This window comes from Crocodylus siamensis, chromosome 15 (assembly GCF_052110815.1).
Source record: "Crocodylus siamensis isolate JL-2025a chromosome 15, ASM5211081v1, whole genome shotgun sequence".
Classification (NCBI taxonomy): Eukaryota; Metazoa; Chordata; order Crocodylia; family Crocodylidae; genus Crocodylus; species Crocodylus siamensis.
Genome location: NC_143409.1, coordinates 1,398,704 through 1,424,900, shown reverse-complemented (window position 1 = coordinate 1,424,900; position 26,197 = coordinate 1,398,704). Strand labels below are relative to the sequence as shown.

At 40.6% G+C, this 26,197-nt stretch overlaps 1 protein-coding gene across 4 annotated transcripts in view; it reads right to left on the bottom strand.

Annotated features, from left to right (window-relative positions):
• Positions 1–3,833: 3,833 nt before the first annotated feature.
• GOLM2 (golgi membrane protein 2) overlaps positions 3,834–26,197 on the bottom strand; it is a 40,782-nt gene continuing 18,418 nt past the window's right edge. Inside the window, exons 5-11 of one of the 4 annotated variants that reach the window (XR_016439239.1) lie at positions 25,759–25,906; positions 25,259–25,339; positions 24,811–24,909; positions 23,315–23,488; positions 13,691–13,858; positions 6,297–6,864; positions 3,834–4,208 (exon numbers count right to left, since the gene is read on the bottom strand). Coding sequence is in view for 3 of the 4 variants with exons in the window: in XM_090028233.1 (XP_089884359.1) it covers positions 6,803–6,864; positions 13,691–13,858; positions 23,315–23,488; positions 24,811–24,909; positions 25,259–25,339; positions 25,759–25,906 (732 nt within the window). In the remaining variant the exon portion in view is untranslated. Of the gene's footprint in view, positions 6,865–13,690; positions 13,859–23,314; positions 23,489–24,810; positions 24,910–25,258; positions 25,340–25,758; positions 25,907–26,197 lie in introns of all 4 variants that reach the window. The other 3 variants (XM_090028233.1, XM_090028234.1, XM_090028235.1) reach the window with 3 other exon arrangements.

The following is a 26,197-nucleotide window of genomic DNA, read 5'->3' as shown; positions in this document are numbered from 1 at the left end:
GCGCACCCCTAGCAATTGGGACACAGGCGCGCACAGAATTTACTGTGAGATGAGCTGAAGTGAACTGCCCGGTGTTCCTATTCTCGGTGCAGTGTCCTGTGTTCATATTGAGGTTTACAAACTTCTATCATTTGGTCCTCGCTCGGAGAGACCTGTTCTTGATGCATACTGCCACCGCTGTTGAAATGCTCTCTCTTCCCTGTACAGTGGATGTGAATTTCTGGTTTTGGTGAAGGGGCTTTTTCAGCATACAGCTCTTTCAGCTGCCACCCACCCTCCCTAGCAGTCTAATAGGGTGTGTCTACACGGCCATTAATGCGCCATAGTTACTGCACTTTAGGTTTAGGACTTGCATAACCAATTACTGAATCAAGGCGTAGTAACTGGCACTACCACGCAGTAGCACTGGTGCACAACTTTTTAGTGATGTTAACTGCGCAGTAGCGTATTTGCACAGGTTTTGCCTGGCATGCTACTGCGCAGTGTTACTGCGCTACTGCAGTTATTGTCTCATGTAGACGCACCCACAGAGTCTCAAATTGCTGAGCTTCAGGGAGAAGAGTAAAGCTTGTGCAGTTCATTTACTTTTGCCTTCAGCTAGGTTGTTTTTTTATTACAAGATTGGGGCCAGGGACATGTCCAGGCTAGAGGGACATAATATTGTTTGTTCATTTATGTAGAGGCAACTACAGTCAATAAAAAACACATTTATAATAGAGATATTTAGACTAGGAAAAAAATGGTTCTTGCATCTTGTTTTCCTTTATTGTTTGTAATGAGTAAGTGCAGAGAGAGAGGAAAAAATTCAGAAGACCTTATGGAAAAAAATTAAAAGTAGTTGAAATTACTGACCTAAAAATAAAGTAAAAATACTTCATACTTTTTGTCCCTTTTATCTCACCAGATAGGAACTGTGCGATTTAAAACTATTGCAATCTATATAAGGGAAGGAGCAACTAAAGGGGCAATGAATATACTGCTGTCCTTTGAAGGCTTTCTGTCCAGTTTAGGAGAACTGTGTTTAAATTTCAGTTAAAATGTTTTCAACTAAAACAATGTTTACAATGTTTTAACTAATTAACAACGGAGCCCAAATATGAATTTAAAGATGGATATAGTTTAAGCTTTACTTTAAACACTAGTCTCATTAAATTCTGGCTGGCCAAAATGTATTAAAATGGTTTCTAACTGAAACTTTCTTCCCTAATGGGGGAAAAATCCAGGGTAAATGAAGCCTTAATACAAATTTCAGTAGGAACATTTGTAAATTATTTTGAGTACCAGTGTTACCAATAGCTTAGTGATCTAGTTCATTAACAAAATGGAGTTAAACAAAAGTAATTGTTCTAAATGGTGTTTAGCTTAGGCTGTATCTCTGTCAGCTATGCAGTTGATCCAATAACAGATATTATCAAATAAACTGTACTTCTACCAGTAGCTTGGGTTGTAATATAGACGAAGTAAATAGTCATTTTTTGGCACAGTTAATATTTTTCACAGTGTAGACACAGCCAAGGTAATGCAAGCTTAAAAGGAAGAATGTGGCTTTTATGAATGTTCTGCACATGAGAAACCTATGTTTAGAAATGCTTGGTAAAGGATGGGCAGTTGGCCCTGTCTGCTGCTTGTTTGAGAGATTACTACTTTCTTGTTAAAACATCATCCAATTGATTATGTTGTTTATATAGAACGGGCTTTAAAACAAGGATTAAATGAACAGTATTCTAGCTGAGACAATCATCCAAATACACAGATCTGGAGTAGTTCAACCATTTTATTATTTTATTTCCATGAAAGAGAAAACACAACAGGGACATCCTTTGTGTGCTTTGTTTTCATAGAATCATAGAAGTAGGGTCGGAAGGGACCTTATAGATCTTCAAGTCCGACCCCCTGCCATGGCAGGAAAGAGTACTGGGATCAAACAACCCCAGCAAGGTGTACATCCAGCTTCCTCTTAAAGACCCCCAGGGTAGAAGCCAGCACCACTTCTCTTGGAAGTTGGTTCCAGCTCCTAGCTGCCGACCGTGAAGCAGCGCCTCCTGATATTTAGCCTAAATCTACCCTCTGCCAGTTTGTGACCGTTATTCCTGGTCACTCCTGGTAGTGCTCGGGGGAACAGGGACTCCCCCAGTGCCTGCTGATCCCCTCTGACTAGTTTGTAACAGGCCACTAGATCCCCCTCAGCCTTCTCTTGTGGAGGCTGAACAGGTTCAGGTCCCGTCGCCTCTCCTCGTAGGGCCTGCCCTGCTGCCCCCAGATCATGTGAGTGGCCTCCTCTGGACCCTCTCCATGCTGTCCACATCCCTCCTGAAGCGCGGCGCCCAGAACTGGACGCAATACTTCAGCTGTGACCCGACCAGTGCCGCACAGAGGGGGAGGGTCACCTCCCTGGACCTGCCTGAGATGCATCTACGGATGCGTGACAAGGTGCGGTTGGCCTTCCTGACTGCATCCCCACACTGCTGGCCCATGTTCATCTTGGCATCAATGACGACTCCAAGATCCTTTTCTGCCTCTGCACTGACGAGAAGGGAGTTCCCCAGCTTGTAGGTATGGTGCCAGTTGTTCCTCCCCAGGTGCAGCACCTTGCACTTGTCTGTGTTGAATCCCATCCGCCCTCCCCTGTAACCTAGGTCCGATTGCAGCCTATTCCTCCCTTCTAGCATGCCCACATCTCCCATCTTAGTGTCATCAGCAAATTTGAACAGGGTGCTATTTGCCCCCTCGTCCAAATCACTGGCCCTCTTCCAGGCCTCTGGCACCACACCAAAGCACCACGAGTGCTCGTACAGCTGTGCCAGGGGTCCCGCAGTGACCTCTGCGAATTCCCTCAGTACTCTAGGGTGGAGATCGTCTGGACCAGCTGATTTGAATACATCCAGTCCTTCCAGATGTTCCTTAACTAGTTCCTCACTAACCCTTGGCATAGTTGCACCTCCCCTGGAGTCTAAAGGGGGCCCAGAAGGTGTGCCGCCCCTAGGGTCTAAAAATAAGACTACCGTTTGTGCACATAAAGTTTGCTACAAAGCTACTAAGTATTTTCAAACTGGAAGACGGGTTGCATTTCCTGAATGTACATTATCATTATAGCGCTTCCCTCCTGCCAAAGACTTCAAGAAGCTTAATTGTCTTCCATGTAAAAAACAAAACAAAACAAAACAAAACAAAAAAAAAATCAATGAAACAATACTGAAGCACTATTTTTTCTGGACTCTTCCCCAACAGTTGGAAGACCATTGAGAATCATGTTTTTAATTTTCAATTCTAAGGATTTTACAGGTAAGTATAAAATAATCCCAGAAATTATCTATTACATTGTCGCTGGAATCTAAATCTACCATGCTGTCATTAGAATCCAAATTTACTTCTTAACAGAGGTTCTTGTTTGAAGGAAGAACTGAATTACTGGTAGGAGTGAGTCCCACTGGCTAGTCCACCAGTCCAAACACACTTATGCCACTACATTCCTTTCCAAGCAGAATGAATAAAGGCATGTTGGTTTCTTCTGCTTAATAAAGTTGATCTTAGCTATGTACATACTGGTGAGTGTTAAGACGTGCACAGTACTTGGTGACTACTCCAGTGACTAAAGTCTAACGGGGACCCTGAATTTACATTCTAAATATAAGACAAGAAAAGCAGATGTTGCACACAAAAACCATGAGGAAAATGTTATGCAATAAGCAGAGTTTGATAATGCTTATAACTGTCATACAATTCATAGCAAGAGCATTATCACTGAATTATAAGGACACCAACAGTACAATCTGAATTATCCACTTCAGTGATTTTAGCATGGTCTAAAAATGATAGACAGAGGCTACTCAGAATGATAACACACCTATTAAGAGATTTATTCCAAAGAGGATATTGGGACATTACAACAGAAGTGACAGTGGCACATAGCAAAATGGTATCAGTGCGTAGCAGAATGTTCTGCTTTTGAAGAAAAAAAAAATTAAAGCATTTTTTAAAATCTAAACTTACATAAACAATAGTTTTAAGAAACCATGAAACAGGCAAAGAACCCAAGATGCCCATATGCTGGTTAGGAGATCGTTGTGGTGACAACGTTCTTGATTCGCATGGAACCACATGTACCACAAAACCTGTTTGTTTGGATTTATATGCCACCATATCTGAAGAAGGCTCAAGGCAGCCTACAATAAAGTCCACAAGGTCTGAAACCCAGGAGTCAAATGCACCTGTAAAAAAAATATTTTGGAAAGCATTACAGTATATAATGACAGTTAAGCACGATCTACACATAGTAAGTAAAATAAATACAGAACTTTTCCACCACAGAAGTAACAGATTTGTTGGTAAAGTTATTCTGAATTGATATTTTTGAGACCAGGCTATAACAAATACACCTGGATTATTCTCATAGCTACTGCAGAACGACCAATTTGTTTACCACCTGAATTACTCTTTCTACAGCCTATAAGAAACATGTGCGTACTTCTCTCTGGGACTTAGCACTTAAACGCAGTAATTTCCCTTTACAGCCAACCCAGAAGCGAGCCAAGTCCTGCAGTGGTCCATCTTTCACAAGTGAAAATGTATCTTGTGGCCTGATCCCAAAAATACAACCATAATAGTTGGCTCACACAAAGCAGTTTTCACAGCACTTCAGCATTGTTCTTGATTGTTACTGATTCTTGATTTAAAAAAAAACAAAAAAACAAAAAACAACAAACCTTAATTTAACCCAGAAAAAAAAAATATACTGAAGTCAAGGTAAAAAGAATTACCTCAAATAAACATATGGTTTGCCTAAAGTAAAAAAAACAAACGAGAGGACCCAAAACAGAGCCAGCAACAACAAACAGATCTTAAAACAATTTTATTAGAACCCATTAAGTGTTGGTTTCAGTAGGACAAACTTCAAGTTAACATCTAATTCGGGGTGAAATTGCATTTTAAAAGTTTCTTAAGTTTGAAATAAAACTTTGTACTGCACAAATACGGTATTATCTACTGAAAATTTCTAAATTTTATAATTTTGAAATTGTTGTATATTACTTTGTGGTGTTAATACAGGGGCGGCAATTATTTTGGGCAGAGGGCCGCTTACTGAGTTTGGGCAAGCCGTTGAGGGCTACATGACAGGCAGCCCAGGGCAAATTGATATTAATTTTCTAAAATTTTTAGGGGTCCCGCAGGCCGCATCCAGCCCCTGGGCTGCATTTTGTCCACCCCACTGTTAATATGTCATCTCATTCTGAGCAGGATCAGCATTTTATTTTCTAGTTAAACTACATTTGGTCACATCATGCAAAGGTTTGTTTTTTTTTAAAACGGTGTCATAAATGGTCCTGGTTTATGTATACAAAGTTCAAGTCTTAAAAAACAAAACAGACCACTTAAAGGTGCATAAGCAGAATCTTCTCATTTTTCATTTCACAGAGAAACTGTATGTTTAAGAGTTGTTTACTGGAAGATCTTTCTAGTCAAAATTGGTATCGCCTTTCAAATTTATTAAAAAGGCTTACTGAATGACTGCAATGGACTAAGTGTAATAATGTAGTTTTAAATTTGAACCTGAGTACAGAGATAGTAAAGTACAATCAGCCCTGTCATAGGCCCTATAAATTCTATTCACAGTAGCCCTTTTGAGAAGCAGGTAGGGTTATTAACCTTAGATTTCCACTTACTGCACATGAACAGAACTATTTCTGTAAAATTCAGAAAGTGTCTTAAACCTAGAATAAAACAAGTATCTAACTTACAAACTCTTCTAAGCAATAATGTGGAACATGCCAAATGTTTGCAGAGATCTATATCAAAATATTCAACTGTAAAGTAACGCAAGGAACTGAGACATCAGATGTTCATGAATTGGAGGGTTCATACATTATATTCAGCGACTGCAAAGGCTGTACTCTGCTTAAGTTCTCTGTAATGTGGTCTCTGTAACAAAGCTGCTGCATACTTCTCTTTACTTCTAACTGAAGAAACACTTGCACCCTTTAAAGTGTAGGCAAATAAGTTTCCCACTGCTCTGTTACAAGTTTTAAAATACTGATTCAGTTTTTAATTTACTTCGTGAAATCAGCTACCTAGACCTCTTCCAGAACATATCAAATTATTACTCTTCTAATAGCACTGACTTCCAGCTCTGAATATGAGCTTTGGTCACCGCGTACTAGAATTGAATTGTTCTGACATTTCAGAATTAATATAATGTTTCACTGTCACTCGTATCTTTCCTTAGTTACATTAAGGAAGGTATAACACCAAGTATTTTTTACATGTTTTCATTCAATTCTCAACCTCAACTGAAAGCTTACCTGCAAAATACAAAACACAGCACTCATGAACAAACAGAGAAGGTATTTTTGCTCATACAGGTATTACTGTAGAAAAGGAGTCCTTCAGCTGTACAACTGTTTCCATAATGGATTCATTACATATGTAAGATACAAACTGTACAAATTCCCCAGTTTACAAAGTTTCCCTAATTTGCAGAAACAATTCAGTCTGAATTTGTGGTTTTAAATGCAAAGATTACAGGTAAGGAACAGTCTTAAGTTTAACTGGCTCACTTTTTAACAGAATGTGGTTTAGATAATACAATTTGCAATAGTACAACTATGTACATGTATATACAGAATTCTATTTCTCCTTCCATTACTTCACTAATATCAAGTATACTTATTTTAAGTAATCTATCACCACTGTTTATTACCAGCTTCTTGTAAGTTAAGAAACACTGAAGCAAAAAAGAGTTCAGTTTTACAGCACTTCAGTTCTTCTCTTTCCTTAGATGAAGTTAAAATTCAGCATTCAAAGTGCATCACTGAAAGCGTGGCTTTCCATAATCCGCAAGCTCCATTTGAAGTTCTCTCTCCTCATCATCTGCAATTGAAATATGCACACCAACATTAATATACAACGGAGTGATCACTGCTTAAAATGATTTAGTTTACCAGGATGGAGCTTTCGTGATACCTGCATCGACACTTCATTCTCCTGTCTGTTTACAAGAAAGGAGCACATGGGAAAAATGCAAAGATGACACCATGGGCACACAGGTACAGTTTTAGCTGCCTGCATCTTCTGTCTGTTTCTGGTGAAGCAACTGAGATCTTCTAAACCTGAATACCACTCGATCACTTACAGCTTAACTTCAGAGATGTGTTTAAATCACCAGAGTATAGGACTATTTATTTTACTTCTTGTCACAGGGGAACATCCTTTTGCACCTGTTACACTGCCCTATTAAACCAACCACTTTCCAGAAAGGCATTCTTGGAACTTCTTTACTTTTCCCTCTCCTCTAGAAATGTGTTACAAAAATATTCCATACAAGACCACATATTTTGAGAGGCTTGTGCAGCAAAGTTACTAGGTTTTTCTGGTAAATTCTAGAAATTGTGAATGAGCCAAACTCATTCTTCTCTACATCCAATGCATTTCTCTAAGAATCTTCTGATTTCTTTGTTACAGTGCAGAGGTGGGATCTTCACTCGATACTTCATTTCAGATATTACCATTCCTGTGTCTTATCAAAATTATAAAAGAATATGATTTATGAAGTCTTTATTAACAAACCCTCACAAAAATATTAGTGTTTAAACTTAACAGTTTTTTAAATAATTCAGTCTAATCTTCATTTTGTGCTCATATTCAACATCAATATGAGGTCTAAAATAAATTATTGAAAGCTACCTCCTTTCTACTGAGAAGTTAAATGAAGTCTAGAAAGGCTCTCACACAATAAATGTCTTAACCAACGAGATGTTGGGGTGATGAAATTAATATTTTAAAACAGATTATGACCTAGATGTAGAGAAAAACACTTTTCCTTTGCAGAATGAGCTCCAAAGGAGATTTTCTGGCAAGCAGCTCAGAACCACTGCCCAACCCCGATGCTAAGAAGTGGCAGGACGTCGCATCAGTTAGTCCAACAGCCGTGCAACCTCATCGCCCACCATGGGGACACAGGAAGGGGTCTCTCTTTAAACCACTCTACTCTTCCTTCCCTAACTCGCATGCTTTGTTTCTTACCTCATTAGCTATTTCTTAATTAACTGAAGAAACCCACTCCATTCCCAGTATGGTTTTTCTTCAGGGCTTACACTCGGGTACCCATACCCATAGTGGATAACCTGCCCGGCTGGTGTGTATATGCTCACTAAGTGCAGGCTTACGTATCCCCAGTGCAGGGGTAACAGAAGGTGGAAGTGTCAAAAATGCAGCTGGGAACTGCCATGTACGGAGGTGCACGGAGGGTCAAAGGCTTCTCCCCTTGCTGTCCTGTCTCACTTCTATTCTGTCTGGTCTCCCTCCCTGCCCTTTCCTTCCTGGGGGTCTTGAGCCTTGTAATCTCAAGATGAAGTTCCAGAATTTGCTGCTGCCGTGTTTTGAAGTTTGTAGCACCGTTCTTTGCAGCTCAGTAAAGGTGTGTGTTGTCAGGAATGGAAGGAAAGCAATGTAGAGGAAGTTAATACTTCTAAATCTTCAGACATTTTACATGTATACTCATACCTACCCTGTTAACACACTTATTTGCGGGCTGGAAAGTAATTTTTTGAAGGTTAGTATCAAATCCTTGTAATAGGCTTCCTACTGATGATAAGACTCAGCCCAATATTACATACTGCAATAAAAGCAAGGACTTCAGAAACCAAACCACACTTCACAGAGGCTAAATTTACTTGATAGGTACTTGATATATAGTACATGGGCAAGAAAAAGAGAATTGATTCATACAATCTTTCATGGTTTAGGCATTGGAAAGCCTTATTTTTATACTGAAAGTAGTCAACCAGGCAACTATCAAATAACTGTTACAACTTGAACACTATAACAACTTCTTTTCTCCACCCTCTCACCATAGGTAGACAGAAAGGATTTTGGGGCTAACATCTTAATTGAAAGTGAGATTTCAAACATACTAAGTTCATACTGGGTTTCAATCAAAATCACAGGATATGCTTCTGGACCAGGTTGCCATAGTTTTAAGATACTTCAATTAAGCTACAGACTGTAATATGAGAGGCAAGAATGATGCCTGACCAGAGAAATCCAGGGCAGACTAAGGGCCAAAAGGGGAGCACATAAAAAGTGGAAACAGGGAGAGATCACCAAAGAGGAATATACCTCTTCTGCTCATGCTTGTAGGGAGGCAGTTAGACAGGCCAAAGCTACCATGGAGCTGAGGATGGCAACCCAAGTAAAAGACAATAAGAAATTGTTTTTTAGATATATAGGGAGTAAAAGGAAGGCCCAGGGAGGAATAGGACCCCTGCTAAATGGGCAGAAACAATTGGTGACGGACAGAGGGGACAAGGCTGAACTCCTCAACGAGTTCTTCGCCTCAGTGTTCCTAAGCGAGAGGCAGGACAAGTCTCTCACTGGGAGTGTAGGGAGGCAGCAGCAAGGCACCAGACTCCCATGCGTGGACCCTGAGGTGGTGCAGGGTCACTTGGAAGAACTGGATGCCTTTAAGTCGGCAGGCCCGGAGGAGCTCCATCCGAGGGTACTGAAGGCACTGGCCGACATCATTGCAGAGCCACTGGCGGGAATATTTGAACGCTCGTGGCGCACGGGTCAAGTCCCGGAGGACTGGAAAAGGGCCAATGTGGTTCCCATTTTCAAGAAGGGGAGGAAGGAGGACCCAGGCAACTATAGGCCAGTTAGTCTCACCTCCATCCTTGGCAAAGTCTTTGAAAAAATTATCAAGGCTCACATTTGTGAGAGCCCGGCAGGGCAAGTTATGCTGAGGGGAAACCAGCACGGGTTCGTGGCAGGCAGATCGTGCCTGACCAATCTAGTCTCTTTTTATGACCAGGTTACAAAACGCCTCGACGCAGGAGGAGGGGTGGATGTCATATACTTGGACTTCAGGAAGGCCTTTGATACGGTATCCCACCCCATACTGGTGGACAAGTTAAGGGGCTGTGACTTGGATGACTGCACAGTCCGGTGGGTGGAGAATTGGCTGGAGGGTCGCACCCAGAGAGTCGTGGTGGATGGGTCGGTTTCGACCTGGAGGGGTGTGGGCAGCGGGGTCCCGCAGGGCTCGGTCCTTGGACCGATACTCTTTAATGTCTTCATCAGCGACTTGGACGAGGGGGTGAAATGTACTCTGTCCAAGTTTGCAGATGACACTAAGCTATGGGGCGAAGTGGACACGCCGGAGGGCAGGGAGCAGCTGCAAGCAGACCTGGACAGGTTAGACAAGTGGGCAGAAAACAACAGAATGCAGTTCAACAAGGAGAAATGCAACGTGCTGCATCTAGGGAGGAAAAATGTCCAGCACACCTACAGCCTAGGAAATGACCTGCTGGGTGGCACGGAGGTGGAAAGGGATCTTGGAGTCCTAGTGGACTCCAAGATGAACATGAGTCGGCAGTGTGACGAAACCATCAGAAAAGCCAATGGCACTTTATCGTGCATCAGCAGATGCATGACAAATAGGTCCAAGGAGGTGATACTTCCCCTCTATCGGGCGCTGGTCAGACCGCAGCTGGAGTACTGCGTGCAATTCTGGGCGCCGCACTTCACGAAGGATGCGGATAACCTGGAGAGGGTCCAGAGAAGGGCCACTCGTATGGTTAAGGGCCTGCAGGCCAAGCCCTATGAGGAGAGACTAGAGAAACTGGACCTTTTCAGCCTCCGCAAGAGAAGGTTGAGAGGCGACCTGGTGGCTGCCTATAAGTTCATCAGGGGGGCACAGAAGGGAATTGGTGAGTATTTATTCACCAAGGCGCCCCTGGGGGTTACAAGAAATAATGGCCACAAGCTAGAAGAGAGCAGATTTAGATTGGATATTAGGAGGAACTTCTTCACAGTTCGAGCGGCCAAGGTCTGGAACGGGCTCCCAAAGGAGGTGGTGCTCTCCCCTACCCTGGGGGTCTTCAAGCGAAGGTTAGATGTGTATCTAGCTGGGGTAATGTAGGCCCAGCACTCTTTCCTGCTTATGCAGGGGGTCGGATTCGATGATCTATTGAGGTCCCTTCCGACCCTAGCATCTATGAATCTATGATACTTTAAGTGTGTTACTACCATTCACGAGTGCATTCCTGGGGTTACCTTTTATGTGAACATCAAATTTGCAAACATTGTACTTAAAAACACTGCTAAAAGGAAGGAAAAAAAAAAGCACAACTTAGTTCGTTTGCACTTTCTGCTCTAATCCAAAGCCATGCATTTTTTTGAAAAAAATTTTTACTTCAGTCAGAGATTTGTACATTTTCTTGACAAATATTCAAACAAGGACTTTTTTCACCAAAAATACAGATACACTAACATGACAGTTCAGGAGAAGCTCTAAAGAGTATGCTACCTCTTCCCAGCCATTTGGCTTTTACATCAAAATGAGGCAACAAATAATTAGCAAGCGAGGGGAAAGTAGATTGTACCTATTTGCCTCTCTTTTACACTTCAATTCCAGCACCCTCATTTCTGTGTCAGTCCCATAGTGCTCATATCTGCTACTCATAAGCTGCTCACATATCACACTAAACTTTACTAAGTCAAAAGTAAAATCTCTCCAATTACTGACCAGCAGGTATCATGTTTGTAAGTGCAAAAGCCCTTTACAAATCCATTTTAAATTCAGATCTCTTTGCTACTAGTAGACCCAAATAAATATTCAGCACAAATAAATTATAACAATTTACAATCCAAGGCATTTTGAACAACTAATTTACTAATCTCTCTGTTCCTCTCAAGTTTGAATTTTCCACCTGGTTTTCCTATAAAACAAGAAACCTCAGGAATCAGTGTACAAAATAGTGAAATATGTTGATTTATAATAGTTTACATCACAAATGATAATTATTCTTATTACTTAAACCCATAACTGGCTCTGTCATATACAACCTGCTATAATGATCAATTAGTTTTGATAGGCAGGCAGATAGGTAGTGATTTTGTAGTCATGCTGCTCCACAAAATATGCAAGAAGGATTTTTTTGGGTGGTACCTTTTACTGGACCAACTATATGATTGGAATAGACTTAGACAAGCCAAGGAAGGAACTAGGCATGTCTACATGTGCATTAGCACACTTCAGTTAATGCATATTAAGTATAGTACTTCTATTGTGAACTAGTAGAAAAATGTGCAGTAGTCTATCCTCAATGCGCATTAACTGAAGAGCACGGGGCATTTCTACATGTGCGGGCTGGGGGAGGGAGGGCACTTTAATTAGCACAGCTCTGAGAGCCATACTAATTAAAAGCACCCAGAGTGTCGCATGTAACAGCCTCCCCATGCTGAAAAATGGCGGCTTGTTGAATGAGCATAAGTTTAAAGTGCCCCGCTGCCATTTTTCAGTGCAGGAACGCTGATACATGTGACTCTGGAGTCTGATGGAGCGCGGTAATTACCATGCTCCAGCAAACTCGATTAATCAAGTCTGCTCCGACGTGCTGGAATTCTAGCATGTTGGAGCAGCCTCCCTCCACATGTATAGGATCCCAGGGGTTTTAAGTGATGCTTAATGTGCATTAGCCTATTTTAATGCACACTAACTAAATAGCATGGGTTTTTTGTGTAGACGCACCCACTATGATACCCAGAAAACCAGACAAATGAAAACTGAAGAAATTCCCTCCCTTTCAGAAGAAAGCGGATAGCAAGAGAGGTCAGAACTTTACTAGTCACTGCTGCTCTGCTAAAAGCCCAGCAGACTATTTGTCAGGAAGTTCATTCACTTCCTAAAGTTCAGATCTACACTTCTGTACTTCCTCTCATGTGGTCATTCATTTCCCCATACTAACCCAACCATAGAGAATTTATACTGCATGTTTAAATCCTTGCCTATGGAAGGAAGTCAGTGGGTTCTAATCTTACCTAGTTTTTTTATTTAACTATACTTAGAAAAAGTGCTTCACAAAAGTCTGTTTCTTGTTGTTCACACATTGTTATTTAGGATTTTTTTTCAAGGAAAAAGAATATCCAAGTACAGTAAGATGGTCAGGAAGAGCACACGTGGAACTTCTCAACAGTTTTACCATACAAATGTGCAAGCCTTCCACAACACATGCCCAAACCACCATATGAACGTGGACACTGTACTGGATGACCAGCAATGGATTATCATCAATAAACACACTAAAATGCATGCAGAACAGAAGACAAGAGGCATGCGTGTAGAAATATTAGACCCTCACCAAGTTACCCAAGTTCTGCAGTTTAGTAAATAGGAAAACTGAAGGTTTGTTGAATCTGTGTATTATGCAAAAAGTATTTTGTACAATTCATAGTGGTAAGTGCTGCTAATTTTATCACAATCGCAGAGCACTCTAAGATAGGTGTGACTACTTGTACAAAGATTAGGTTCAGATCATATGTTTATATATTTGAAAATTGCATGATGAATGCCAGAAGCAGGTTTATGTTCCAATGAGCTAGGTCTTGGGATCCCTGGTAATTAGAGGCTCAGACAATACTATTTGTGAAATTTCAATCATCTTCAGTTTACGAGCATAACAAAGCAGACTGTTTCAAAGACTTGTACGTTTAATTCTAAAGATTCTGCATGGAAAACGATACTCATGTTGGTTTTGCAATGACAAGCATAAACAGAATTGAGAGATGACCAAAAGAACATTTATTTCATGTTAAGGCAATTTTGAAAGCTAACATTAGTGAGGCTGCACACAAATTCAACAAGTAAATTCAGTGTGAATTTCACTTTAAATTGGATGGAGATAAGGCCCAAGCTCACCTTGGACGTCTTCTTCTCCACCATCACCATCCTCTTCCTCATTGTAAGCCAGTTCAGCCTGCTTGTCTGCCTCATACTCACCCACGTTACCATCATCCCCATTATAATCCGCCAGTTTAGAGCCATGCTGCGGATCAACAGGGGATTCATTCTCATCAAAGAATCGGCCTGTGAAGTAGGCAAAGGATTAAGTCAGAAGCAAAGAGGAAAGAAAAGAAAGAATGGATTCTAAATGAAAGGAGACCTGCAGGTTCAAATCTTCAGTCCTTGTAGCCATGGCAGTTGTAGAAAATCAATGTTTTATTAAATACTTTTGGGGGGGGGGGGGAGGAAATCAACTTGGCTATTTAAAAGGATTTTTGAGATTTGTTAGCCATAAGTAGTGTGTGTCAGTCTGATCTAATGGTGTCTGTTTACTATGAGCTAAATTCTTTGAAGAAAACAGCTGAGAAAAGGCTTCATATATGTTATTCTAAAAACATTATTCATGTTTTCCTTTAAGTGTAGAAGTTATTCACAATAAAGATTTCTGAACTAGATTTTTCATGATTTTTGGTATCGGATTGGCAAAAATTCAAAACGTTCTTCTTAGAAGCAAGACTGGCAGTCTTCTACTTGTGGTATTGCAGTATAAATATTTTATAGGAATCAGCTCTTCTCTTGAGTGTACTATACTTCTTTGTGGCCCCATCTAACAAAAAAAGATCAGTTTGATGTCTTTGGAATGATTTGTGTTGAACGACACTGTTAATTTGATTCTATATAACCTTCCCTATTATGATTAAAAAGCTTATAAAATATGGCAAATACAGTATGTATGCCTTCAAGTAACTAATCAGAAACAGTTCCACACAATGCAGTACAGTATTAGAAAAATGTGAATTAGCTAGAACTTCAAAATGGATACATAGTAATAAAAAGTATATGAGCAAAGATTAAAGCTATAGGGTCAATGAGCAAGAAAGTGTTTCATGGAGCGTCTGGAGGTCTGAGCCTAACACAATGCAATATATTTATCAATTTCTCCAAAAACAGGTAGCAGTATGCTAATACAATCTGCATATATATGAAGTGAACCTAGAGGAACTGCAACTAACTGAAAAACAGAATACGGTCTTTTAGTTTAAACTGAAGACAGGCTAAAAAGAAAAATCGGGAGATATCAAGTGACTAATATATAAGAAACAACAGCAGAATAAAAGAATAGGAGAATACAATTTCAGCAGTAAGACAAGACAGACTGAGGCTACAATCAAAAACTTCTTAGGATGAACTGGTTCATCCTATGTTATTTTCATAGTAGCGTATAAGAATTAGAGAAGGCAAACCGTGGTTAAAGTTACAACTGCAAATCCACTCAAACATACCATATTTTCTCATATACAACATACACTTGTCCCCCAAAAACAGCTGCTGGAAATTGCGGAGTGCATTATATGTGAGAAATACGGTAAGAGCAGTTCCTGGTAGTTATAGGCAGAAGTCAAGTCAAATCTGCATGCAGCTCACAACTGGGAGCAGAACAATGAGCAGACTGCTTCTTAGCTGCTGCTACTCAGTCATTCATTACAAGGAATGATCTCTTCTTCGTTCTGCCTTTCAAGAGCAAAGTGTGTATTACATTCTGGGGCACGTTGTATGTGAGAAAATATTGCATAATGTGCTGTCTGAACTGATCAAATGTAGCCCATGTTCAAAAGATTCATTTCCATACCTGAGTCTAACAAGTAAAATTTAAATTTTTGCACAAAAAGCGATTTGAGTCATGTGCCCAAAAAATGGAGTAGTTATGCTTTTTAATTGGTACTAATGAAACTAAATTATTATTAAGTTTTATAAACTAAGAACTTAAGAACTATGAGGAAAAAACTGAACGTGGTCAGTCTACAAACAGGGATGAAGTCTCATTTTGCACAGAACTGACCCATTTTAGGCAGCCAATGGTAACAGAACGAGTAGGAAGTTTGTTTAAGCTGTGGTACAGGGATTTAGGTTAAAAAGCAGTAAGAAACAGAATGAGCTGTCAGGCAGCCGTGAAACTGCTACACTTGGTAACGAAGACAAGAACAGACGAATATGTGTTACGGATGAAGAATAATTAAATCCACTATGCTACAATGAAGAGCAATAATCCTTGAAGACTGACTGTAGCCACTGCCGACACAGCTGGTTGTGGTATACACCTGTAACAATGTCATGTCAGAGGCATCCTCTTCCTGCGCTTCTGAATAAGATATCCCTCCGTGGGAGAGAATCTACGACCACCGAAGGAATATTAAAATATTACAGATGTAATAAAATGGTAGGTTCTGGGATTTTTCATTGCTTCATTGTATTCTCAGCTTTGCACCTATATTGTTCAAGGGCATATCTGAAACACAGCGTAGGACATTTTAAGACCCCTATGCTGTGGGTAGACTGGTATGTACTTCAGCTACAAGTTGCAACCCATCACAATAATAAGATCTCTGAAGAGCTAACAGGGTGAGAATGTGGACAGGTGTCAGTCAAACTGTTGAAACTTCTGCCAAAAAATGCCAATCCTTTCAGACTTTGTAAAAATAAATAAATAAATAAATAATAATAAAAGTACACTTTATTACGTGATGTTCACCTTAAAACATGAAAGAAGAAGATCAAGTGACTGGACGAATTTCTAGTACAGTGGCTCGCAACCTTTTCAGACTCAAGGCACCCCTTGGAAAATGCCAACTCTTGGTTTAACTTGTTTTTTATGTAGAAAAATAACACATTTTCTACAGGGAAGAACCCAGAAAGCCCCAAATAGGTCAGAATGTTTTTAACATTGTGGATTCCTATTTGAAATCCCTGTGTTTATCTGAATCATGTTTGCATGCCTAACAATGCTAACACTGCATGGCACCCCCATGGTACTCTTGAGAGGATCTCTGGGCACCTCTGGTGCTGCAGCACCCTGGTTGAAACACTGTTCTAGTGTTTCAAAACAAGTCAGCGGTCCAAGTGTAGCTTAACAGGTAAGTAATGAAGTTAAGAAGAACCAAGAAAATGAAATATGGATAAAAAGGCATTTTAAATCTTTGCTATATGAAACATTAAAAGTGAATTGCATTGATATCATGCACCAAGGTCTTCAACAGTTGAAAATATGGACATAATATTTGCCCATATTTTATAATGATAGATTTGTAGTATATTGTTAAAAACCTCAGTGTACGTATATTGTGTCTGACACTACAGTTCTGGATGAGACGTGGGAATTGCGTCATGCACCTGTGTACGTACAGTTACTTAGTCAGATCTCAAGAAATCTAGAGGACAGGAACAAGATCAAAGCCCCACTATGCTAGTGCTGTCTGCACACAAAGCAGTCCTAAATAAAGGACAGTTTAGCAGTTTATCATTGAAGAATAAGCAGTGAAGAGATTAGAGAGAAAACAGCAGGAACCATTTAGAGTGGTGTCAGAGCTACTGCTGACATACACCAGTATGAAAGCTTTAAAATCTGTTACAGAAATATGTTACAGAAATCATGCATTTGCTTGATTTAGGCACAGGCTTCATCTCTCTAAGCTTGTAGTCATAATCATGTTAATTAAAAAATTAAAAGCATTTCCTTGAGATTTTACCTTATTCAAAATCTCTTTGCTCTGTGCCCTGAAAGGCTGAGATTTAGTTATGTTAATATGTGTAATATGATTTGAATGCAGAAGTCCCAAGAGCTAATTATATGTATATGATATATCACCTGCTCCTGAAGGACTTGATTACAATCAGATATAAAAACAAAGTAACTAAGTACTAGGGTTGTGTGAAGCTTCAGTTCCCAATTTGATTCGTTGGAGATTCAGCCCGATACGGTGGCTGAATCTCTGAATCGAATCAGAGAACCCAGCAGGCTCCCTGGCAGACCCGGAAGTGGACTGGAACTACTTCCAGGTTCACCGCTGAGCATGTGGAAGGGCCCCCCGCAGTCCTATGGGACACTTCATGCACCCCACCATCGGACATACACACAGCTTTAAAAGTTTTTTCTGGTACTTCAAGGTATGTAGAAAAAAACAAAAAAAACAAAAAACAAAAAAACTTATAAAGCTGCATGTATGTCCAAATTGAATCAGCATCGAATCTGAAGATTCGGATTCGGGCAAATTGAATCAGGGACAGCAATCCAAATAAACTAATAGAATCACTGTCCCTGATTTGGGCCGAATCCAAAGCAAATAGGACCCCCTTTGCACACCCCTACTAAGTACTCTTACAAACACACTAGTGTCAGAATGACCTTCTGCAGAGGTGCCCCAGCGTTCAAGAGGAAATTCTTTTAAACAGGAGCATCCCCTCAGGCTGTGCCTGCACCTTGTCTACCTCCTGGTGCTCTTTATGTCCTCAGCTACAGGGCAGGGCACCCTTTCAGTTCCTTGCTTCCTACACTACTTTTCAGTTCCTTCTTTCTGTTGGTGACCATGAGATGAAACCCATGACTGACCTATATTTTTGTGCACTGAAACAGCTTTCTCTTTAGCTAGTTTTTACTTGAAGTTCATGTTACAGTTCTTCATTTTGTTACCGTTCTTAAACCCACTGGCACAATAAAAACATTTTCTACATGGCATTACTATGGCTCTCTGGCCCACCTAGACTTGCTAGGGATAAAATTCAAGGTTTTAAAAATCTTGTTTTTCTTGCAAGGTGGTGGTTCTTATAAATGACAGACACTTGAAGGGCCTCTTCTGCCTCAGGGAAATATATAAAACAGTATAATGTGCTCTTTTTTCAAAAAAAAGACAAGGAGAAGGAATCCCTCTTGCAACTCTTCTTTGTGAGAGGTTCATAAGCACATTGTCTGAACTACTTGAGAAGAAAGCCCCTAAACTGCAGCCAGCACCCCAGTACACCTGGAGTGTACCAGAAACTCCAGACCTCAGGCCTTGTCAGGAAAATCTCATTCACCCACTAAAGGATCAGCAACAAACACCAAGTCTTCCCTGATGCAGTCTTTTGTAATAAGGGAGGAAAAGAGCACTGTTTTCAGGGTGATGGGATGGATCCTGCTAACACTAACTTGAGAAGGAAAGAGACTGATCCTGGTGTTGCTTTGACTACACTGTTAATTTGATTCTAAATTAAAGTTTAAAAAAAACAACTTAGAAAATATGGCAAATACACTACTTAAGCCTTCAAGCAACTAATCAGAAACAGGCTCAGACAGGCTACCAAGGTTGTCTTGGCACTATTTCATGAACGGGTGTATGACTTACAGGTACTGAAAACATAGCTCCTAGATGTGGCTACCCACTAGCATACAAGATGCATTTCCAGAACTGTGACTCTAGATGAAGTATTGGCTCATAACTTTGTTTCCAAGAAACAGCACAACATGCAATAGAAGTGCATACAGTCTCCACCTCCCAAGAAATTTTAAAAAGATGGCATCAGATGATAGGCTTATGGCCACCGTATTTTTACGAGAGCGAAGTAACGATTATGATCGACTACCTGTCAACAGGCAAGACCACCAACAGGAGAACATGCTAGTGAACCGTCTTGTGACAATCCATCAGAACAAGAGCTGTCAAGATTTTGAGTGGAGGAGCGCTGCTTCTCCAGGACAGTGGATCGTTCTACACATCCCAGGCTGCAGTGACCAAATGAGGCTTTGCACTGCTTCTACCCGGCCTGGTCACCAGATTTGGTTTGATTCCTTTAGACCTGCCTCTGTTCCCCAAGTTGAAGGAAGACCTTTGTTGAAGAGTTTCAGTACTGATAACAATGAGGTGTGATCACAGAAGACCAGAAGTTTCTGGACATGTAGGACAATGGCTTCTACAACCATGTTGCAGCTGCACTAGATTAAATGCACCAATGTCAAGGGAAAGTATGGTGGAAAGCAAAAGAGCACAAATGGTGCTCCCTTTTAGGTGAGAAGCCTTCTGAACACCCCTCGGACATGTTGTTCCTTTAGCTTACCATCTTCACCCACAGTTCAAACAGCTATATTTTACTCTCCATTTGAGCTACGGTGGGGAAGACCCTGCAACACAGAGCGTGCGCCTTCTGTCTCCACATGCACAGCACCCCTACCCATATTCCTAGGAACCAGAGTCCAGGTTCTAAGACAAACTAGAGCAATTACAACATCTACAAAGCAATGTGGAAGGAGTATGCTCATCAGTGATCACTCCTCCAGCACACAGCAATCCATCTCTGGATCTTGTGAATTAGCCAGAGCTTCATATCGATGACCATACAAAAACCTTTGGCAGCAGACAATGTTTGGAATTGCAAGTAATTGATCAAGGGGCTCGATTCCACTCCCAGGCACAGATCTGCTTGCCACGTATCAGAACAAGAGAGACCAGATGTTCTGTACCAAGGAGGTTTCAGACTAGAATCGGACTTGTCTCTCTCATTCCCTGGACATCAGGACTCTCATCTGAGAACATTTAGATGCAACGGAGTCCCAATGCTAATGACAGCCCCAACACAGTCAAAGCAGATTTTGTGCTTAAATCCAGTGACTCCCTCAACTTGGCCCCTGATCACAGCTCTACCTCAAGCCAATGTGATCACACAAAGTGCAGGTCAAATCCCAACCCCAAACTTTGTTACATCTCACAGCCTGAACATGGCTGTCTAGTAGTCATATTAACATACATTCTGGGTTCTAATCAGAAGGACAGCATGAGGTTGATTTATTCAGAAAATGAAAGAGATTTTCTTTGTGACCAATGCAGAAGCATCCACTGTCATTAGAGACTTCCAAAGAAGTTACCTTAAGTTGCGTGGTAGCCCCAAAGCACTCAGGATTCTCCATTAATGTAAAAAGCATTCATTTGGCAGCAAATTCTGCTTGCTAGCATCCTCCCAAATGGTCACAAAAGTCTTTGCACAGTCCATGGTGGCTAGGTTCCTCAAATATCTCACTTTTGGCTTTTCATCAGAAATACCCCATGTTCATGGGACATCAGCACAGCATTGACAGTGCTACTAGGGCCTTCCTTTGAACTGTTTATTGTCCACCCTATCCGCAAAGAGAGTCTTCTTGGTGGCTAGAGCCTTAGCCAGAGGAACACCAGAGATCCAGTCCCTCATGGCACAACCACCACATATACCATTCCAGGACAAGATGACATTAATAACTGGATGAGGCCTCACCTAACGTAGTTACAGAATTTAACCAAAATCAAGCGCGCCCTCTGCTAGTTTTCTTCTTCAGCCCAGTCAAAGGGAAACTAGCCCCTATATTTAAGTGACAGTAAGGATTCTCTCCCGTCATTCCGAGAAGGAGACCATTCAGGAGTTTGCTGTGGTTGTCGTCTTTGCTGACAAAATGAGAGGTCAGCTTGCCATCTTTCTGAATGAGTTTTGGTGTGTGCTGCAAGGTGCTATGAAGTAGTAGTTTTTGACGTGCGCAGACCACTGCACAACTCTGATACAAGGCACTGCAGTCCCTGGAATTCAGTTCAAATTTTTACCTAGGATTCCTAGATGAGATAGTTTCGGTGACAGGCCCAAGCTCCAATACCCACTTAGACAAAGCTGTGCTAAAGTCACTGGATTTACTAGTTCGCAGCTTGCACAGCACCAGAAATGGAAAGCATAAGGGCAGTGGGAACCAACCTTTTTTTGTCAGAATGTGCCATCAATTAGTCCCACACCCTCCCCAAATGTCACCCTGATCCCTTTCCCTTACCTGATCTGCTGCTCAGCTTTTTGCTTCCTGCCTTATCTGTCACTGTGCTGCCTGTCCCCTTCCAATCCGCTGCGTGCCACACAGACTGCCCATGCCACAGGCTGACCACCCCTGTATTAGGGTAACAGCTTAAAGAAGAGAGTAGTTACTTATCCCTACAATACCTGTGATTCTTTCGGAGGTGCTGTCCATACGCATTGTACAGCTGAATTTTTCCCCAGCTGCTACAAAGTCCTTCATCCCCTAGATTCTGTTTGAGCAAAAAAAAAAAACAGTGCAGCTACCTTACCTACCCTTACAAGGCGCTGCTGGACACCCTGCACTCTACAGGCATAGCACTTGGAAACCTGTACTCAAGACCATCTGATCATACACACAAGGGGGGCCCACACACCAAAGCAGAAAACACATGAGCAACCATGTTAGTCTAATATAATTAACTGGTCTTTGGGGGCTTCAGGTTGAATGCATTTTGCCAATTCAGCCTTGCTTTAAAGAAAAAAAACAAAAACAAAAAACAAAAAAACCCAGACCCGTTGTATTGTTTTAGATTTCTTGCACGAAAGCAGCAGCCAAACAGCTTCAACCTTACTAGACAAGTTTAAAATTTACTTCTAAATGTAAAAAAATATATTGAAGTGCCCAAATCCACACTCAATTTGATAATGTGCTTTTCAAAAGGCAACAGTAAACCAGACCTGACTGTCCACATAAGTCAATTTTACAACTGTTTTAATGCAATTATTTTTAATTGCAGACATATCAGGAATAATCAGATATAGCTAAACAGAAGAATTTTTTAAGAACAGAATTCTAGGATTTTAAAAACACAAAAGCCTCCCTCTAGTTCTCTTCACTTTACTTCTTTTCAGATGAACTTTTCATCTGAAAAATATGAACAGCTTTTTTCACATAAAAAGACCTAGATGAAACCTGCTTACCAATAAATATTGATACGTTAGCTCTAACTTCAGCTTCAGAGGCTGCTATATTTAATAAACAGAATTAAAACTGGAAAAAAAACACTGTTTTGAACACCACAACAATCAGACAGTGCTAAAAATGAGTCTTCCAAGCATCCTGTTCTCATCCCACGGAACTAAACAAATCATTCCCAGGCAACTGAATCTAGGGCTTGGAAAATACTTTTCATATAGTTAGACCAGTTGGTGACAATCCTCACTGCCACCAGAAGAAACCCAACTTTTTGAAGACTCAAGGCATAAATAAAAAAAAACAAAACAATAGTACAGCACGGAGTATTATGCCCAATACACACAACCTGCATAATAAAACAGCCGACCTACAGGAAACTGCATTTAACGCATCTCTTGTGTCACCTCCATTCTGCTAAAGTCACTTGGCAGGACTGTTACATGCTACATACCAAGCTGAATTTGCTGTTGTCAAAAGAAAAAAAATTCCCAAGACAACCTAAAGGCCCTCCCATTCTGAAGTTTCTGAACAATATGCATAAAGTAGTCAAAGCAAGTTGATATCTTCTGACTAAAGAACCAAACTTTTTACAGGAGCACTCAAGAAATAACCCTTAACTTTTATTTTTTTCCTATTTAGTCAAATCATCCATGTGATACAAGCAGCAATTTATGTACCCCAGCAGATACATGTTAGGGTTTTTTTTATTGAAATTCTATATTTAATGGTATACTTGGAGTGGAGCAGTTTTGTGAGAATAGCATATATTTCTGAAAGTGATAGGGATCATTTAACAATTTAAACTAATCTCTAAAAAATGACATACTAATTTCTTAAGGTTAAGGAATGTGCTCTATGCAGTAAGATCTTAAATGTATTTAAATTTTCTAATGGCTTAATATTCATAAGGCCACCCATATATTTGATTTTCTATTTTCAAGCAGCTTATTGCTACTGGCACAATATGCAAAAATACACAGTAGTACACAAGTATATGATGATGACCAACTTACTTTGCTTCATCTTCTGGAATTCAGCAGCTCGACCCTTTGGAAATTTTTCATGGTCCATTTCTATTTTCTGTTCTTTATGATTTTGCATACTTTGTTCAGGAATCAAGTGCCGAAGAGGATTTGGAGGCATCTTTTTCACTGCATCAGTCTCCCCATCATTGTAAGCATCTAAAGCTAAAACAAAGAAATGTCTTTAGTTTCTTATGCAGTACAGAAGAAAAAGGCCACTCCAAAGCTGATTCCAAACAGAACATTCTGGACTTCCATGAAGGGCTAATGTTTTCAGATATATTTTTCCAGTATGTAACAAAACACGTGACCTTCCCAAGTGTACCAGTTCTAAGCAGTTCTTTTTTCCTATGGATTCTGCCTGCGATTTCAACCAAAACTTAATACAGGACACTTACAGGGTGCCTGTACACAAGTACAGAAGCTGCTCTGGCACGCTGTAATTACAGCACATTGGAGCAAACTTGATTAACTCAGTGTGCTGGAGCATGGTAATTACTGCGCACCAGCCAGCCTTCACATCTCGTGTATCAGCATCCCCATGCTTCCAAATGGCTGTGGAACAAGCTCGACGAATGAGCTCTAGTTTAAGTGCCCCCGCCACCATTTTGAAGCGCAGGGACGCTGGTACACGAGATGCTGCAGCACTTTAGAGCGACTGTCAGAGTCACTTTAATTAAGTACTGCCCCACGCTCCGCTGCCAGAGCACACGTAAAAGTGCCCACAGGTTCTAGAGCAGTGGCTTAAACAGAAAGCCACTGCAAATAACCTGTAATAGTGTATAAGGCAGGCAGGTAGAGAGGTACATGACTAGGGAATACACAGAATCCTTTCAGCGGGGGAAATCCTGTTCTCTGAAATTGGACACCAAACTCCTATTACTTAAGGGACCCTCTTTCACTGAGAGGGTCTACTTGCTTTTCTTATGAAGGCAGGAAAAACACATTTTACTCAGCAAATCCAGAGCCATGGTCTGTTTTTGAAAACCTAATGTAGGAAGAGATTGTTATTGAAAGATGTGATTTGGAAGTATTAATATTTACATTTAGACCTATGTAAACGCTGAGTAAAAAAAATCCATTTGTTTAATTTAATTTTAAGGGACTGCAGTGCCCTATAGAGGACGTTTTCCTTTTGCTCACTGCTAGTCCTACTGGCACCCAAGATGTATATCCCAAAAAGGCACACCTTATAAACAGCTGTTTGGTCATGTTGCACATGCACATTTAAGTTGTGTTTCACCACTCGAACAAAACCAGCATTTGACTATCCACCAGCTGGAAGCACTGTCCAAGAAACAACCCAGCTTTCCACCAAAGAACAAATACACCTCCATAACAACATATGCTGCAGCTTACTTTTTCCCCCCAATATTGTCAGTAACAGAATTTACCCAATTGCAACCCCAAGCTAACTAATTTACAGCTTGGTGGGATTTTAGCTGGTGAGCCTCTTATGAGACCTGATACTAGCTGGTGAACCATACCTGGAGCCACGTTTGGTACATGGGGCGGTGCAGTGGGAAGATTGAGATTGGGTTGATGGCCTTCATTTTGAAGCGATGAAATATGCGGCTTCTTTAAAGCTAAATGAAATAAATGGATTTGCATTAAAAATTCTGTTCAATGCAAGCACCAGTATCTACTAGTCTTTAATTTAGCAGTCTATTACTTAATTCCATTTTTTTAAAAATCCAGTGAGACAATGGAAACATTAAAATATCTTAATTTCTGCTCTCACAAGCACCTTGCAAAATTTTTCCTTTAATATTTTTGATCAGATTAACACAGTTTTAGTTCTACTACATGGATTTTAAGCTGTCTAGATCAAATTAGCTAACACCAACCAGTGGCACAAAGCTACATTTAAATGAGAATGCATAAAATAGAAAAAACTTGAATAATTATTAGAATGTGATTTTTTTTTTTTCTAACCAGTAGGTGTGTCTTCAACTTTAGCAGGGTCATTCTCTTCTATTTCAGGCATGCCTGCATCACCTCCTGGTTTGATTTTCTCTGTCAAAATAAACATACAAAGTGCTTCTTTACTGTCCTTTTACAGTTTAAAAGAGTAAATTTAACATTTGCAGGGTGTTAGGCTGGCACCACTTGAGCCAAGTTCTTTAGCTACAGAACAAGCAACGCTGGTAACAATCTCCCAACCTTTCCCACAGAAGCCTCCTGCCAGCGTGCCTCAACTGTTCTGGAGGGATCAAAACCACCTTGATTGGATTCAGGGACTGATCTGCCCTACGAGGAGAGAGAAGGGCACCAACATGATGGTTTCTGCAATCAGGATATGTAACTACCTACTAAAGAGCAAAGGCAGACACCTCACTGTCCTACAATAAAAAAGAAAACTCATCATTTTGCTTAATCCAGAGGAATAACACTATTATTTTATGTTTACGCAAAGTGACACCAAAAGGAAGTACCTTTGTCATTTGCAAGGCGATCTGAGGGTTCCTCATTTTTTACTACAGTTTTTGCTTCTGTCTCTTGAACGTTCTTTGACATGGCCTGATCATCTTCAGTCAAACCCAGTTCCGTGTCTTTACTGGGCTGGGTTTTCTGTGTACCCTGCTGTCAAAACAGATTAAACGGACATTAACAGACACAACCTTCAAAAGGAAAAAAAGGTGATTTTCTTACTCTTCAGTTTGAGGCTTCTCAACTGCAGCAGCCAATCAGCAGAGACAGACTGCTCTGGCCACATCTTTCCCCACCAAGAGCATTACTATCATTAAGCACTCCTGAAGGCCTTCTACCAAAGCATTGTCTCCCATTTACTGCAAGAGAGAAATTTCAGCAAGGTATCTGATATTATCAATTTGGAGAAAGGTAGCAGCCATTTGTAGAAATAACACATGTCCC